The sequence below is a fragment of the Gavia stellata genome, chromosome 9 (genome assembly GCF_030936135.1).
Source record: "Gavia stellata isolate bGavSte3 chromosome 9, bGavSte3.hap2, whole genome shotgun sequence".
In the NCBI taxonomy this organism is placed as follows: Eukaryota; Metazoa; Chordata; class Aves; order Gaviiformes; family Gaviidae; genus Gavia; species Gavia stellata.
In genome coordinates this window covers 1,916,775-1,934,588 of record NC_082602.1, presented here as the reverse complement: position 1 = coordinate 1,934,588, position 17,814 = coordinate 1,916,775, and the positions used below count along the sequence as shown (strand labels likewise).

General features: G+C 41.1%; 1 protein-coding gene across 1 annotated transcript in view; it reads left to right on the top strand.

The window, feature by feature from the left end:
- PCDH15 (protocadherin related 15) overlaps window positions 1-17,814 on the top strand; it is a 379,975-nt gene that overhangs the window by 28,343 nt on the left and 333,818 nt on the right. Inside the window, exon 3 of the mRNA XM_059821547.1 lies at window positions 10,161-10,226. Coding sequence (XP_059677530.1) covers window positions 10,161-10,226 — 66 coding nt within the window. The remainder of the gene's footprint in view (window positions 1-10,160; window positions 10,227-17,814) is intronic.

Sequence of the window (17,814 nt, the reverse complement as noted above, 5' to 3'; positions counted from 1 at the left end):
TATTACAGCTATTCTCGAGTCATCCAGTGTGTTTTAATGGTCTTAAAAATTACTTTGGGTAATAGCAATTTTAGGTGCTACTTGGCATAGTATCATATTTTTATGTGTTTTACAGTGTTTTCAGGCACAAGTATGATTTTTAAAGACTCTGTCAACTCCAAAACTGCTTGTAAAATGGAAAGTTGTTTCAATCTAAAAGAATATTGCCCGCAAGACGGATGGTACTGCATTTTTCTGAAGCAGTAAAAGTAAGATAGCAATCCACAGCACTTGCAGGGCAATTTTCACATACAAAACCCTTTATAGATATTATATCTGTACAAAAAGAGTTGGAAGAATGGAGAAATAAAGCTACAAAATAAAGGGGCTCTGCAGGTTGCATATTCTGTATAAAAGGCCGTTTTCTGAGGCTGTGGGAACAAGAGCTTATGATAATACTCTTCATTTGGTTTATGTCCTTTTTGTCCTTGCTTATCCATCAGCCTCATCTTCTGTCCGGTTAAAAACAAAACCAACCCCGACTTCAGCTAGAGTCAGCTTTTAACATTTCGATCATCTTTCACTTGAGTCTCTGAATTTCTGAGCTATGAATTTTAGAGTAGCGCTTAACTGAGCCAGTCTGAATCAACGCACTGAAATTCAGTGTAGGTTGAAGAAGAATCGCAAATGTGTTTGAATCAAACTCCGGTTCGCTGTCGTTCCTTCCCAGTTTCTACGATTAGAGATGTCTGTCAGGAAGAGCTGAAAATGCTCTGTGAAAGCCCTTCTTATGCTATTTTCAATACAGAGCAACTGTAGTACAAGCCTGCTAATGTAAAGGTTATGCCAAGCTTATCCTAAATTGCACAGCTGTAGTTCTGAATTCAGTCACACAGGAAACAAGACGGGACATTTTCCCCTTAAATTGGGTTGCTTGGTTACTCAGCTTAAATGTATGGTTCTATGTAGCTCTTTATTAGGAACCTTGTTCTGTAAATCGAGATGTTTAGAGAGACTCTTTCATGGTGGTGGGGTTTTTTTCCTGTTCCCTGCTGAATGAGCAATGGAAATCCAAAATGTGGAGGTAAGCCTAAGGTCTTTCAAAGGACCGTTTACTTACTGAGCAGTTGGGGCATTTCGGAGAATAAAGTGCATCGGAAAACAGAAATACATGTTCCAGCAGATTTAAATGTGAGGTACTTTAACCTCAGCCAATGCCACAGTCTGTTAGAATTTAATTTCTTACATTTTTCGCATTTCCAATTTAAATAAAGCAGAGAACACGCTATCGCTTTCCCTGTACGTCGCAAACTCCCAAGAGCTTTGCTGGGAATTTCAATCTATAAAACCGGTGGCCTTGAGGTTTTACTGTATTCATTGGTATTCTGTTTTGTGAACCCCTTAGTTCTCTTGAAACAGGCTTTCTCAGTAGCTCGTACCCTCTCCAGTCACCCCAGCGATTCAGAACCTGCCCTCGGTAGCACTTGCTGTTCTGGCAACGTTTTAGTCGCTCAATTAGTGCAGGTGTTTTGGCTTTGTTCCATCGGATGTCTCTTGCGTGGCGTGTGCACAAACTCTCCTTAATTTCCAGTCGGTGATCAGGCAGAAAACATGTAGTTATTTTTCTTATTAATGACTTCTCATTAATTTCTTACTTGAAATGGCCACAGTAAGTGACTCGGGCTTGAGGACTGGACTTGGTGGTTCTCGCTGTGTACCTCCGAGACTTTATGCAAGTGTTTTATGTGCTTAACAGTGCAGAAGAAATGGGGGAAAAAGGATTTAAATAATTTGACTTCCTCAACCCTCTTTCACAAGCTCTTTGTTGTTTCTTTCTCAGCATAAATGGAAAGGGTCACAGGTGAAGAAAGGAGTATGCCTGAAATTAAGGCTACTGCTTAATGCCTGCTGCTCTCGCTGAACTAAGGAACGCTGCTGAACGTTGAGCGTTAGCTTTGGTTTATTCTTGCTAGAGCAAAATTAAAATGCATATAAATGCAGAGGGGAAGAAAAAAAACTTGAAAAATCGAGCCTTTAAGCTCCGCTTTTGGTACTAGAAAACTCCTCTCTGTTCATTTAGGCTTTTCTCTAACGCTGCTCCCACTCCTCTGCCTCTGGAAAACCGTTTTGGCTGGCTTGCTGCCTCGGGTTGGTCGTAGTACCAAATGACTCGTCGGTGCTTCATTGTTACGGAGGTTGACTTCCCAGCAGTTGGTGCTGAACTATCCAAGGTTTTCTCTATCATCGCATGTATATCAAATAAAGCAGCTTTGGCGTCTCCTTTGGTGCGGAGCACAGGTAGATGGCTGGGCCTGTAATTCCGATGTTCGGTGAAATAATTTGTGCATTAGGCTGTGGTCGGGCAGTCGCTTCAGAAACTGCAGGGGTGGATCAAGGTGTCAAAGCCTCCCATCTCGCTTGCCAGTTGCTCATTACCGCTTTGTCGTCAGCTGCTATTATTCAAACAGTTGAGCCAAATTAACAGACGGCACAGGGTCACCTCGTGGCCTTCAGGACAAAACGAGCTGGCTTGGTTGAAATGTCGATGTGCTCTGCGCTGCCGGGTCAGCAGCACAGATGACTTTGCCTCCAGCCAGGAGACAGCGACATCTTAAACTGCCACGGTAATTCTCATATAATACGGCGCATGTGGCGTTAGCCTGAAAACTATCGCTTGTCTTCATCTACGTTAGCTTTAAAGAGGGGTTCAGCCGACTGGGCCTGTGCGTTGTTAACGTGCCTTATTGTTAAATTTGAGCATATGGTTTAAAAATAATGTCGGTGCAATTGGTGGTGATTCTGAGACATCAGCAGGGCTCTTTGCCTAGAGGCCCCAGAGCTGCAGTCGGCCACAAATGACTTCGCTTAAAGATGTCAACCAATTTTAATATTAAATTTTCCATATTACTGTTTTTGTTATTCATAGCACATAGTCATTGAAGTGGATCAGAATCCTGAACTCGCTTTAAATATTGCAGCACACAATAATTCAGGGATAATAAAATGGTTTGTTGAAGTCGTAGAGGGTGTAGAGGGTCAGTCGGGAGAGGTTGGATACTGTTTCTTCCTGCACCATGATGAGGTGGGACCATGTGAACAAGCAGCGGCTGCGTTCAAAATAAGCTTGCTCTAAGATGTTATAGACGCTACACGCTTTCATGGATTCAGGAAGAGTTTGGACAAATTAATAAGGAAAAAAAATCAATTAAGAGTTAATACCGTGTTCTTGGAATACCGCTTTTGTAAGCTGTGCTTCAAGACAGGTTTGAGTTTTTCCTGTTGAACGAATATGGCTTTATTCAGTGTGTCAGAGTTGTCAGGCTTTAATTCTGTGCTTTGAGTTGGCAGCTTCATGGGAAAGCTGCTGTCAGCGTGATACATGGCACCTTTCAAAATGTTTTCAGCTTGGCTGAAATGTACAGGTGAACGCTGAGTAATTGTGAAGTTTAATGTTCTGAACTTCATTAATACAACAAAAGTGGCCGAAACGTAAATATGGAGTAATTGCATGGTGCGATTTTCTGACCCGGGCAGAAGTCCTAGGTAGGTAAGGGATTGATGTGGAAGAGTAATAGAGCCTTCCATAATTACTGATAAAGTTTACAGTCTGATCTTTGTTCTGGTGACAAATTAAAGAATGAAATTTTATTCTGCCAACAAATAAAATAATTTCCTTCAGTAGTTAGTGAGTAGAATTTTGTTGAATAAGAAGTCTTTTAAATCTGGCTGCATATCTGCTAGGAACCGAGTCAGTTTTTTGAGATTGCCTGTTGTACTCGCTATGACTGTTTGTTTAAATAAAAACAAACAGAACTACTTATCTCCATATATAAAAGCAAAACTGAATAGAAGATAAAATGTAAAATAGAGTAATAATTGGGTGTTTCTGAAGCAGCTGGAAGAAGAGTTGGTGATTAGCACGCTGAAGTGGATTTTTTTTTCAGTGTTCATTTCAGCAGTGCTTAGGAGGAGATGACCGTTATTTCGCAGAATAACGTCCCCCGAAAGGTTCAGGTTGGCTGTTTGTTTTCCAGCCGAATGTGCTGTGCTCCCTGCAGGGCAGCTCATTCTTTGGTGTTTTTTTTCCTCCCCAAGGTAAAACTCTTTCTGTCTTTGCCGTGATAGGACTACGTTATTGTACTTTTCTTAAAGTTGTGCTCTGTTATTGGGAACGCAAATCCCCTCTCAAATGTTGTGAGACACCTTTTTTGGTTATAGTCACTTAGATTTTGTAAGGCTTTGTGGGGCAAGCCTTTTTCATTATTAAACTTCCCAGCAGTCAACGCGATTGTATGCCTTGCAGTCGTGTGATTTAATGAGCAGACCAGCCAACTTCAGACAGTGCTCCCAGCTAATTCAAATGTTTTATTTAGCTGGAATTTAGGCTTATATGAAGTATGAATGGGCATTTTGGGTTTCCAAGTGATCGCGTTTAGTAGAGGGATGTTATAGGCAATTCTTGATCGCTGTGACTACCTCTAACTTCATGTCTTCATTGTCAGACAGCTTCTAAATGTTCATGAGGCTACAGCCGTCTTTGTAAGTGTACGAATGTGGGGCTTATAGCAGTGTCATTGAGGAGGTATTTGCAAAAGCTACTGCAGCCTCGTAAACTCCATCTACAGTTAGTGGCGAAGAGGTGCATCCCGCAAGTGCTTTGGAGCCGGAGACCTATTTGTAAGGTCCTTTGAAACACCTCTGTGGAGGATCTGGTCTCTCGGGAGATGGCAGGAGAAAGAGCCCCCTGGTCGAGAGGGGCTGTGAAGATGCAGTTGGCCTTTGGGGTGGTGGGAGTGAGGAGGAGAGAGTTCGGGAGGGGAAGCGCACTGCCGTTAATCGCAAACCCTCACCTTTGTGGGGGAGCGGTGGGCGGAAGGGGCCTTTGGCTGTCAAGCAGTCTAACGCCGGCTCGTCGCAGGACTGTCTCCATTTGGGTGTCTTTAGAGCTCTTCATGGTGTGTGTCAGTTCCCCGCACTCGAAATGTCGTCTTAGTTAATTCAATAACATTTGTATTCATTTTTATAGATGTTTCTGTTTTCTTCAGCGGTGCAGTTGAAATAGAGAGAAGTCCTCTCAGTAGTGTAACCGTTGGATGGGAAGCGGCTTTGAGGGGGCAAGGACGAGGTGAAAGGCAGGTGATCAGGCAGCTCTCCGGTGGCAGAGAACGGGATTATTCAAGTTGTTATGTTTGTTTCGGCTCAGGCTGTTTGACCTTGCTGAGCATCTTACCTAGAATGATGATTGAGGGTTTCCTCTGAGCCGTCTCATTAAAAATAATTAGAAATTAAAATAATGAAAATTAGCCGTCAGAAACCAAATGGATCTGAGCCATGTAACTGTTCCATGAAGAGTTTGTTAAATAGATTTTCACTTTGCTCCCAAGGAGACAGGCCCTTTATTTATCTGCCTTTGCCTTGATCATGTAATTGTAAAGCAAACGCGTTAGATGAAACAGTGAAGTTAATGACAGGAACAAAGATGCTCTTCTGGAAGCTTTTAGAAAAGCCTTCATAGCTTGTTGCTTTATTTACTAAGTTTTATTTGCCTGCTGCCTTTTCTGTAAGGTGCTTGGGGGGAGAGCACTGCCACATCATGATTACATTTACCAGGGCTGCTGCTTAGACATAAAACATATCGTGAAAACTGTAGATAGGGAAGCTTGTTTCTGTAGTGTTTTTTCTGCCTTTCTTGAAGTGTGTTCAATTTAGCATGATTTGACTTCCACGCCTACTCCCTTGTGCCCAGGAATTTCAAGGACAACTTGCTTTTTGTTGAGAAAATTAGAACAAATAAACGTAGAGCAAATAGACCATGGTTCAGCGTGTCGCTTCTCCCTGCGCTTCTGGTAGGGCGGAGGTTCCTTCCGTTGGGAAGACGAGCCAGAGAGGCTCTGTCGGCGCGGCGTTCCCTGCTACCGCTCGCGGGCTGCTGTGTGACGGGGCACGGGGCCTCTTTTCAAAGGACCTGTGTGATGGAAAGAAACCAGCCTCTCTCAACTATTGCAGTAGGTTTATGAAAAATTTGAATTGTTAGTTAGGGGTATAGTCAGTATTCTGGTAATAATCTGCAGCGTGAAATTGGAATAGTTAAAATATCTCACGGAGTTACACCGAGGCCTAGCGTCAAACATCGGGCGCTTTAAAACAAAAGAGCAGGAAAGTCAAGTCTGGTGTAAAGATTTTTCTTCATAAGTCACCTTTGGTGTGCTGCGGTTACTTGTGCCTGTTTATGTTGAGTAAAGCAATCTATCGCTGCTGAAATAATTTCTGTTGAGGAACATTTAAATAAAACTTGAGAAAAACATCTCATAATATTGCTGAGGAGCATTTTGTGTAATCCCTTTCATAAGCAGATAAAGGTATGTCTCAAAAAGGCTGAAATGGCGTTTTTGTGCTGTTCCTGCTCTGGAAGAGTGTTCCAGGATCTGCCAGTCCAAAAAAATAAATAAATTCAGGCTGGAAATGTACTTTTTAAATTTGGGGGCAGCATGCAGCCATTTCTCCTTTGCACTCATAGTGTCCTTTGCACCGGTATTGCTCTTTAGTTTAAGTAACTCGTATTTCCTCCTTGCTATTTACCCAAGTGTATTTCTGGAGAGCTTTCCTTTTCCTAGACTAAATAATTCAAGCCTCTGTCATCTTCATGGGATGGAATCTGTATCCTCCTCATGATGGCAAGAACCTTTCTGTGCAGCTGGCTCAGTCTGAAGACGTTCTTTTTCATGTATGCGGTATTTCCCACCCGGTCTGCCTGGTGATACAACACGCTGCTTGAGCACTTGGTCCTATGGCTGCTGCTGCTTACTGATTGGGTTTTGCACAGAAAAGGAAAAGGTACCCCCCACGTGCTTCCAACGTGGAACTTCACTTTAAGGTTTTTGATTAGAATTACTGTTTCCTCTTGAGTTGGAAGTTTGTGTAAGGCTACAATTTTCAGTTTGTCTGTTCAGTGCATGGTGATGAACGTGAAACTAAATAAGGCTGCGGCATTATGAGGTTCGGCCTTTGAGAAGGGGAGGGAGGGGTGATGGGCATCTTAAAAAGCAACCTGATATTAGTACTGACATGGTCAAAATTATATTAAATAATCTGTAAACTCTTATCTATGCAATAAAACGACATGTTTCTTCAGAAACTTTTTATTGGTGCCATGAGGGTAATCCACAGCAAGATTTCTACTACACATCCTGTTTATTTTTTTTCCTCCCCTAGCTATAGAAATAGTTTTGGCTATTGCTCTTCTTTTCGTTGAAACTTCTCTCATGAGAAATTTTATTGCTTCACCTGCTCACACTTGCAATAAATCTTCTGCAAATCGCTGAACTGAACTGTGTAGTCTGCCTTTTCTCTGAGACTCTATATCTGGATTCCAATGCTGAACAACGATTTTTAAACGTAACGTGCAACTGCTTTGATTATAATTCTGGAAATCCTGATGCATTTGATGGAAAACTAATCCTATGAAAAGGCTGCTAACATGTGATTGACTTGTAATTTTGATAATTTGCTTATTGAAGAATAGAACTAGAGGTTGGCCTGATTTGGGTGGACTTTTCATTGGGACACCCAGCAGGGAGAAAGCATCATCATGGAAACATAGATCACAGAATCACAACGGTTGGAAAAGACCTGTAAGATCATCGAGTCCAACCGTCAACCCAACACCACCATGCCCACTAAACCACATCCCGCAATGCCACGGCCACGTGTTCCTTGACCACCTGATGGGGAGAAAGCTCATTCAGTTCTCAAAAAAAATCATGGTTATTCTCTTGCTAAGGCATATGCAATTTTTAGAATTAAAAATTGTCCCTGCTTTGGATTTCTTTTTTGTTGGGTGTGTGTGGTGATCGCTGCTCAGTGGTGAATAGCAGGATCATTTATGAAAGCAAAGGCTCAGTAAAAGTTTGTGTCGGTGAGCTTCATTGCCCTAGCAAAGAGTTTGTTGATGGGTCATTCAGTTAGCCAAATCCTAAACTTCTAGAAAATTATAACATATGTCTCTGGAAAAGATTAGAGTTGTGTCTGTTATGGTCCTGTTATTTTTACAGCACCCAGTAAAAAAAATAAGAGCGGGAAAGAAAAATATCCTAATTTCACATAGATATGCAAACACTGCTTATCTTCCCACAGGATATGCTCATGGGAAACGACAATGAAATGAAAGCTGTAGTTTTTCAGACGGGCTGTTTGCTCTGTTAGTGCCTTCAAAACAAAAAGCTTTAAAATTATCAACAGAAGATACTCAATTTTTGTGGATCAAACTAGAGCATAGAAGAATAAAAGGAATAAGTACTGAGAATTTGTTCATGAAACAATGTCGTTTAGACTGCTTAGGATAGCAAACCAAGTGGGTTCGTGAAACTCTACAAGCAGTGTCACTCATGTAAGTAAGGAAGGAGGGTGAGCGGGTACCCACACAAATTCTCTGTGTTCTACCTTCAGAGCGAGGTTTGCCTCTTTGTCTTTTTTTTTTTTTTAAAAAAAAGGTAATTACAATGTGGCTGTTATCATTAGTATTAATTCAGGTGTCATTCAGGCTGTTCATAAATATTACCAGCCTCAAGGAATGCCGTGCTATCAATCCTTACCCTTGGTGTTTAGAAGTTTTGGTCTTGCAGTTGAACTCATCAGCTGAATAGCCAAGCCGTTGCTAGAGGAAATTGCTGTGCCAGGGAAAAGTCCTTTAGAGGCTTCACCTGAACGGACATCTGAATAAATGCCTCACTGTTTTGATCTTCCTCCTTAGGTCTTGTCTGTGCTGGGGTAATTAGAGTCTGTAATTAGCTGCAGCGCGATTCTTTTGAAGTTGATGAACGTGTAGTTTTTACCGTAAGCTGGGAATTAGCATTTTACCTCGGCTTGCTCTCATGTTTAATTTACAGATGATTTTCTGTTGGGATTTTTGTGTAAAGTGTTCAGACCTCTCAAAAAAAAAATACAGTGACACTCCAGCAGTTCTTTCCTTGGCTAGAAACCAATTAGAAGCTGTCATTTCTTACAAATGGGGTGCAGCCGTCCACGCGGCCGGGGCCGTGTCAGGAGGATCGGAGGAGTGTCTAAAAGTCTTTAAAAACGTGGACTGCACTCTCACATACAGTTCTCCGTGGTGAAATGGGAAGGAGAATGGCTGTCTCTTATCACGCTCTTTCAGTGGTACTGGGAGGCTCTTTGGAAATTAAAAGCACTTCTTAATTAACCTTTATTTCTGTGTGCGTTGAAGAGGTAATATCTGTCTTCTATTTAATGTAAAAAACGAAATTGTTCACAAACTACAGTCATCACATGTAGTGTACACGCTTTGATATATTTTGAAGACTACACCTATGCATTTGCTAGCTCTGCATGTACTGCTTTATGTCTTTGATTATCTTTTGAGTAAACCAACAAAATCTTACTTATTTTCTTTCGTTATTCTGCTCCGCTTCCATTGATGACTCTAAACTTTTGACTCCAGACTGGCAATATGAGGGTAAGATGGCAAAACGTAACTTCCTGAACATTGCTCGTCTGTTTTTAGTTTTTGTTTTCCTTAGAACATTATTAAAATTCTGTTCACTCTCTTTAATTAGATCCTTTTGTTGCAATTAAATTCAAATTATGTTTGTTTCTGTTGTGAAGCTTTAATTACGGTTTATACCTTTTACTCATTCCTCCGTTATTTCTTTGGGTTAAATTATCATCCTATTATCTCTGTGCTGACGGATTTCTGCTTCACCGAGATCCCTGGTGCTATCTCTAGAGCAAGACACGAACGGGTTTATAGCGTAGCCATCGAACTGCATCGTGGTGGAATGTGACGGCGATTTGGGGGGTGTGTGTCTTCATGACATGGAAAGGAGGGCTCACTTAAGAGAGAACAGCACAAACCATATTAAGTTTTTGCTGTCTAAGTGTTTGTTTTAAATACGGATCGGCATCTGAGATGTTAAATCCTTTGTCAACAGATTCTCCTTTGCTTTATAAAGTTTATCTGAGTTAAGGGGTAAGGAAACAGCTCAGATTTTGGTCCTCTGTGATGAGTGTAACTTAGCTAACAGTTCTAGCTCATACATACATCATATTTAAGTGATACTTGTCTTTGGTATGCCGAATATGCTGACTTGTTTTAAAAAAACAGCAACAAAACCCCCAGATCCTTCTTCTGGAATTAGAAATAACTTCTCTTTTCATCTTTATAGATTGCAAATTGGCCAGAACAGGTCCTCCAGCCACAATAGTTCCTATCGATGAAGAAAGTCGGAACGGTGAGTGCACCTCGGTTTTCCGCGACAGCCCTTCGGTTACCCCGCGTTAACTGATGGGGGTGTAGAGGCGCAGGTCGGGGAGTGGAGCGTCCGGTTCGGCAGTGAGGACCCCTGTGCTTCCACTTTGAGGACTGGTCTCTGAAAAGCTGTTAATGGGGGTTGCGGGTGGAAAGGTGACAGTGATCCAAAATGCTGAGAGGTGTTGTTTCTTCCTGAAAATGATACTTTTTAATGACGTTGGTCTTTGACTCTAGATAGCTCTTGGGAATATGCATTTAGTTTTAACGAGTATTTAGAGCAGAATTATTTGTGATACAACAGCAGTTTAGCTCCCTTGTTGCCAGCATATTTTTTGCCGTCTGACTCCTTATGTCAGTATGAGGCTACCGGAGGACAAAATACTGGACAGTCTTTGTTTTCGGTGTGGTTAGGCGAAGCTGAAACTTTATTTCTCTGAAGCTTGATAGGAGTGTTAAGATTGCTGTCTTTGGCGTTTCACGTGCAGCTTTCGGAAGGTTGCTCGTTGTTTCGCTCGAAGTTTAACAATGTGAGTTTATGGACACCTCTGAAATGGCAGAACTTGCTTGCATGTAGTCATAAAAACTTCAAAAGAAAGAGAAGGTATTTTTTAAAATTCTTCTCTCAAATCATACAGTTCTCAAATTGTTGATCCGGAGTCTTAGCATTGCGTTTACGCAGCATAGTGTAATGTGATGAAGTGCTTTACCCCGTTGGAGTCAATGCTTTGTACAGCTGTCTGTTACTCCTGGTATTAAGTTACTACTCTTTCCTGATTGTTATTTTGTGATTATTGGGGTTTTTTTTAACGTCGTAAGCTAGGCAGGCTTGTGTCCTGCCTGTGGTTATGATTTATCATATATGGGTGCCTGAAATGGTGACCAAAGTCCAGGTCATGTGGGTGGAACCTCTCTGCTGTTGTCCTTGGGGGAACTGCTTGCTGTTGGAGTTGCTCAAGGTCAGAGGGATAAAAGTATGTGGGTTTTACTGGTAAGAGAACCAAAAACCCAATTATTAATACACCTATGTGCCGAAGAACTCCGTTAGTTGGTATGGGAGTGGCTTTTAAAAACGGGCTGTTTTCTTCCTCCTGTGCTGATTTTTCTTTTCATGTCTGCTGAAACTAAGAAATGATGATTAGTCTCAGCAAAATGAAATTCCTCATGTAATTGTGTCCACACCCTGAGCAGGACTCTTTTTTCAGTTTGTTTTGTTTTTTGTAATGCAGCCTGAGTGCTGTTAAAGTTACTTATACAGTGCAATATTGATTTAAGTAGAAAGCTGTATCATGGTTTTTATCATGCTTGTATCAATTGAGAAAAAAACCCCAACCAAACCAAACCAAGTCTTTTTTTTTTTTCTTTCAGGGTGTTTAATGGTGTGTGATCACAATGTCCATGATAGGTCTTTAGTAGCAGAACTTGTGTGAAATCTGTGCTGCAATATTAGTCAGCTACCATTAAAATAGTTTGATATATATGGTACCTAAATAGTTCAAGGGCCCAGAATCAATCCTGTGTTTTTTTCTTTATCTTTTTTGGATGGATGTACTACAGAAGTAGTCTTGGGATTTGATGCTTATGAAATAATTCTATCTGTGTTACCTTGTTGGGAAGGCGTCAAGTATTCTTGATTATACGTAGGTAGTACGGGCATGGTTTATAGCACTTCATTCTTACCTGCTAGCAGCACTCGAGTTACTTGTCTGGAGGACGTGGTGGGAACAACAGCCGAAACTAAGGCTCGATGCTGACTATAGAATCATTTGAAATATAAACAAAAATTTAGAGAAATAAAAAGCTTGCAGCTCACTAATTGAACGGCGTAATAAACGTTATTTCTCAGCTTTTTAATGCTTGATTCAGCGTTTGCTAAACACTAGAAGGTTAAAATCTCGGTTCAAATGTAACTGGTCCTGCAAGAAAGATGGCTAAATTGAGTGTGGTGGGGAGAGGTGTGAAGTTCCTAAAAGCTTTGCATGTGTCTGCAATGATTTAATTTAATCTATTTTGCTATGAATTCTTATGAACCATTAACTTCCCATTAAAGAACTGAGACTGGAAGTAGAAACCTCAGTTCGCGTTGTAGTTAATGGAAGCGACACACCTCATCTGTAAGTCACAATATATATTAAGTAAATGGATCTCCTGGGAAGCCAGCTCTTGAGTTGAAATGTCCTTAAACCTTTTGCTGTCTTTGTTGAAGTGGTAAGTTGTATCCTCCCCACAACCACGTGTGAGTGGAATTAATGAAGGTGAAATCTCAGTACAGCGTAGAGGCTCAGCGGTTGAGTCGATGCCACTACTCATGTGCTTCATATTAAATAATTGTTTTTCCATGGGTCTTGCTTTAACTGAACGTGGCTATTTTAAAACAGAAAAGTAGTCACAGCAAAGGATGCGGAGCTGCTGCCAGCAGATTTTGTTTTCCAGCTCTGTGTGTGTGCCCCTCCAGACGGCTTCAGGTTTAGGGCAAATGCTTTAGCTTGCTAGAGTCGAATTTGGAGCGATGCTGAATGATGGGTGTTGTTGCATCTGAATGCGTATGAGTACGCGGACGTGCACGCACATACAGATATCACTGGTCAGGTAACGCTTTGTTACTTGGATGCTTCCCGCATGCAACTGCACCCATCTCTTTTTGGTCTCTTTTTGCGGTCATGTTCACATGCTTACATAAGGTGTTTACGCATTGAAAGATGAATCTGTTTAAACGGTAAGGGGTTATAAATAAGTCAAAAGAGCTTTGCCACCAAAAAACCTCTGTAAAAATCTCGAGAAGGGAACAAACAGAGGATATAAAGGATAATAAAGAAGGTCAGCTGAAGCAGTGTGCTCTGATAAGAAGATGTTTTAAGAGCAGTTTTTGATACGTGGGAGCTTCGGTACCGAGATTGGATGTTGCTGTGTTATAGAGCGTGCAGCCTGAAAGTAAAAATCATGGATATCGATGCCAGGATCAGCGAGGTGAGTGTATTTACTGTGCATGTGAATTCACTGGAAACGTTTATCAAACGTGATTGCAAATCGTTTGCCATTCGGTCTCAAAATCAGCAGTATGTAGGTGTTAAAAGTGGTAGCGAAGCTGTAGTGGTAGATGTTTGGATGATGCGCACATTATAAGTTGTACAGCATTTCCAATGACCTAAGAAACTTTGTATTGGGATTGCCAATAGATGCAGAGAGACAATCTGCCTATTTCTGTTCTAATATATAGAAATGTGTCTCTAGATCACTTGAAGTATGAAATCTGATCAGGTTATTTTAATTCCTTGCACTGCACTGCAGCTTTCAAAGGTCTATTGTTGATGTTGGACTGTCTCTTCTAAGCTTTTAGAAAGAAGATCTCAAGACCATACGTGAATTAACACCTCTGCCTGACATTTTCATTTTGTCCAGTGCACGTGTTCATCAACTTCTGGCAACTGAATAAACAGAAAATCCTGCTTTTAGAAGTTTATCCTTAGTTTATCCTTATCCTGTGTTGAATGTTGCTTCTCAGCATACTGAGTTCACTCATTTCTAATTCACAAAAAGTCTGGAGACCGACCAGCAAATCTCAGGGAATAAAAATACTCTACAAAATGACTACTCCTTGTTTTCGTAGTCAGACACACAGTTACCATGTCTGACCTTTAAAGATCTCCTTGAGAGATCAGCATAGATAGTAGGATTTGACAGTTTCCCACCATTGGATTAGTATATCTTTATCTCAGGTAATTTAGGAAAAAAGTAAGTTAGATTATAGTTGTGTTCCCGTAAAGAATCCTAGAAAGGGTGAACGGGGTGAACTTTACATTTCTAAAGATAAAAATGAATTCTTTTTTCATTTTTCCTTTGTTTAACTGAGTGGGTGATAGTACTTGAGGTAGTATTAATGGCAAAATTTAATTCTTCTAGATGTGTGGGATTTTTTTATAGGCAGAGAATTATTGTTTTCACCTATGGGTTTTTTTCCATTAGTGAATTTGAGACTTGGTTTTAATTTGTTTTTAAAGACTGAAGGAATGAGACTCATTCATACTTCAGACTTTTTCCATTGCAGCTGCACCCCAAGTTTTTGGGGGCCTTCGTGAAGAGCTGCCTTAAGATGGGCCTGTTGAAATGCTTCAACTGAATCTGTAAAAAGGGTTTTTAATGGAAAGTTGGCTATTGGGAAATGACTTCTCAAAGAGGCAAAATGGAGATCTGCTAGGTATGACTGCTTAAAATGGGATTTGGACCAAAACGCAGGGGCTGGGGTGAGGGAGCAAGCGGGCTGCAGTGTTGGAGGCTGCTTGGCAGGATGTTGGGTGACCTCGCGTACAACGGGGGGGCACAGACAGAACACCCGCTGCTTGGTATTTGCCTTTACCTGTTGTGTTTCAGGAAAGCTACAAAGTTAATAGACGATGGGCAAGTACTATCCAAATTTTACCAGGTACTTGTTTGGGGTATAAGTTATATACTTAGCCAATAGCCAGTATGCCAGCCGGGTGCCAACAGAGAGATCAGTGCAACTCTAAAAGATCTACCCTAATGTGAAGAAGAATATGAACCGGTGTCTTGGGAATGCATTCCTAACAAAAACTCCATTGTTAGGAATATTTTATTTGTGTTCTTGCCCATCCTAGGTAAATCAGTAAATGCTGGTCTGCTTTTGATTTTCTTTTTTTCTTTTTTTTTTTTCTGTGTTTCTGCCCCATGCCCTTACGATGGTATAGAGTGCTAATGAATAATTGGACCATCTCCACAAATTACATGATCTTTCTCTCCTCTCCGTACATAAACCTCTGTAGTCCCCATCGGGGATGTTTGGTATTTATGCAAACACAGGTAAATGTGGGAATGAGTTTTTTCATGGCTGTAGGTGGGTTTGGTATTATTTTTATATCTTTTCATCTTCCTGCTATCTCGGCAGCAATCTCTTGTCAGCCTGACTTCCTGGGGAGGCAGAGGATGCGTGATCACGCTACAAATCCCCACCAATAACTCCCTGCGGTGGGGGATTAAATGGGAAATAGGGCACAAATACGCAGGAACCCAGGCTGTGGTTTTATTCCTGGTGCTGTTGGAAGAATTTATTTTCAGTTTAATTGTATGTAACGCTGGAGGAATGGACCTGATTACTAAAGCACGTTGATGATGTCGCTGCCAATTTCCGTGCCATACCAAACTATTTTAACTTGGTTTTCAGGGGCAATTGACAGGGATTGAAGAAAATGTCTCTAGAGGCACAAAATCTGTAGCCTCTCTTCTGAGACGGGCTTAAGCATATTAATACATTTCCTATGGACTGTGTGCGATGGCTTCTGAACAGCCATTGCTTAATGAAATTTTCAGTGACTACCGGCGTGGGCTGCAACTGAACGAATGAGCCTTAAAGACTGAGGGTCTCGCTATCCATCTCCTGCGTGGAACCTATGCTGATGCCAGTCTGGCTGCCTCAAGGCGTTTTGGCTGAGGGGAAAGATTGATTTAGTAAAATACCATTTTCTGATTTGGTAAGTTGCTGTGGTCGAACACAGGTGTATTGAGAATTGCATTTCTTAAGAGTTGTGGCTCTATGGTCTTCTCCTACTTTTCCCTTCTGTTTCAGAAAAAGGATGAATTAATGATTTGAAGGATGAGAAGGTGCTTCAGCATCTTAATTTCTTCAAGTACATCTTTCCTACAGAAATAACTTGTCTGACACTATTGCTGTTTTGAAATTCCTTTTTCTGAGAATTTTTTGGCTTTGCAGTTGGGTTTTGAACATGCCTCCAAGGCTATATAATTGGTTTAAAATACCATTTAACAGGGTTTTTTAAACATTCAAAAGTCCACTCAAGGTGTTCGGGTTGTTGAAACCCAGTCTGTTTTTTCAACAAATACTCAGATTTAATTGTGGGAAGCGTTGTGTTATTTTACATCCGAAGAGTTGCAGAGTTCTAATTAGTGGAACTAAAGTCTGCAGCAATTAAGCTTGGCGTTTGGCCCTGTAAAGCCTTAGCAGGGAGAGCGGGCTGAGATGAGATGTCAAACGTGCAAAGGTGTTTCAACTTGCTAGTGTCCTGTATGTTCCCGTGACTCTCTTTACATGTGTATGCCGAATGTGCAAACCAAGGTAAGTTAGAAGACGGTTCTGTAAAATTTTACAAAGTAACGTACGTCTAATGAAAAGCTCACGTTTACTTTATATACTGACAAGTAGAACAGTGCATCTCAAGCTCCTGCTTTCCCCTTTTGGTTAGGAAAAGCAGCAGTGGGAAGGAAGGGAGGTAAGGCCCGTCTCATGGCGGTGTGGTGTGCCGCCCCAGAGACATCACCAGTGGAAGGAAACAGTCTAAGCCTGGTGAAATAGCTCTTTCTGTAGACGGTTTCCACATGGAGCATGCAGGTTCACGTGTCTGTAGGTCTATAAAGTCTTACATCATGCGTAAGGCTCACTCCTTTGACTTGTTTCGCTGTCTGCAGTAGCTCTCTCTTTACCAGGGATGAGATGACTCAGTTGACACTCAATGGGTGGGGGAAAAAAAGTTGAGCTGAAGGCAGCCTTGTGTACTCAGCACCTGAACAAGACTTAAAGCTATTCCATGGGGATTAACAGGACTAAAATAGAGCAGAGCTTTAAACCTTAGCTCCGAGTTTCTTGCTGCAGGAGGGAGGGCTTGATTTTCTTATAAGCTGTACAGATGCTAGCATGTTGCTTAGAGGTGTTAGGATTTATAAAGTTACGTATTCTTGTAAGTTATAGTTTACTGTCTTTATAAGCCTCTCAGTCTTCAATTTTAAACCAGCATGTTTTCGCCTATCCCTGCCTATCGTTCAAAAACGAGCTTTACGTAGCATTATGAAAGAAAAGTAATTTCAGTTTTAATATTTCACGTGATTTTGAGAAAAATATGTATCAAGTCTTGGGATGTTTGTGTAGTTGTGGGAATGGAAAAGAGACCAAGCTGTAATGTACTGTAATTTTGTATTGATTTTTCTTAGTTTCCCCATAAGAATAATTTGCGGACTCTTTGCATTTAACTTTTGCTAGGTGTGCTATTTCTTTTGTAGCGGTTAACGATTACATTTCTATAATGGACAAAAATGAAATTATTAGCTTATATGTTATGCTCATTCCCGTGAAATGTTTCCAGGGAGACACTGCTTCAGTCAGTTTCCAATCTAAGTCATGCAGTTGTCTGTATGCCTGTGTGTCCGCACATAGATTTTTCTCACATCTTCAGACAATCTTACAGCTTGCTAAAGTATTTGTGAACGTTTTTCACCAGCTGTGGAAAGTATTCCTTTTCAAATACACCTTCACCCAACTGGAATCTGGTTTCTGTAGCAAGGGAGATGTGGTATGTTGTTTATATGTATGATAAGAGTGTAAGTTAAGGTATCGCAGCCAATAAATAGATCTTTGAATGAAACGTTATCTTGCTGTACAGGGAAAGAGTACTTCAGTCAACTTTGCTTCTAAACCACCAACGTTTCTTCAGTTGTAAAACTTAATTGCTCTTGTGCAGATATTACGGCTTTTTCAGGTCCCGTGTGTACATCTGAGAATGCTTAAGTAAGTCTAGATACTTGTCGGCGGAGGATTGTGGGTTCGGCGT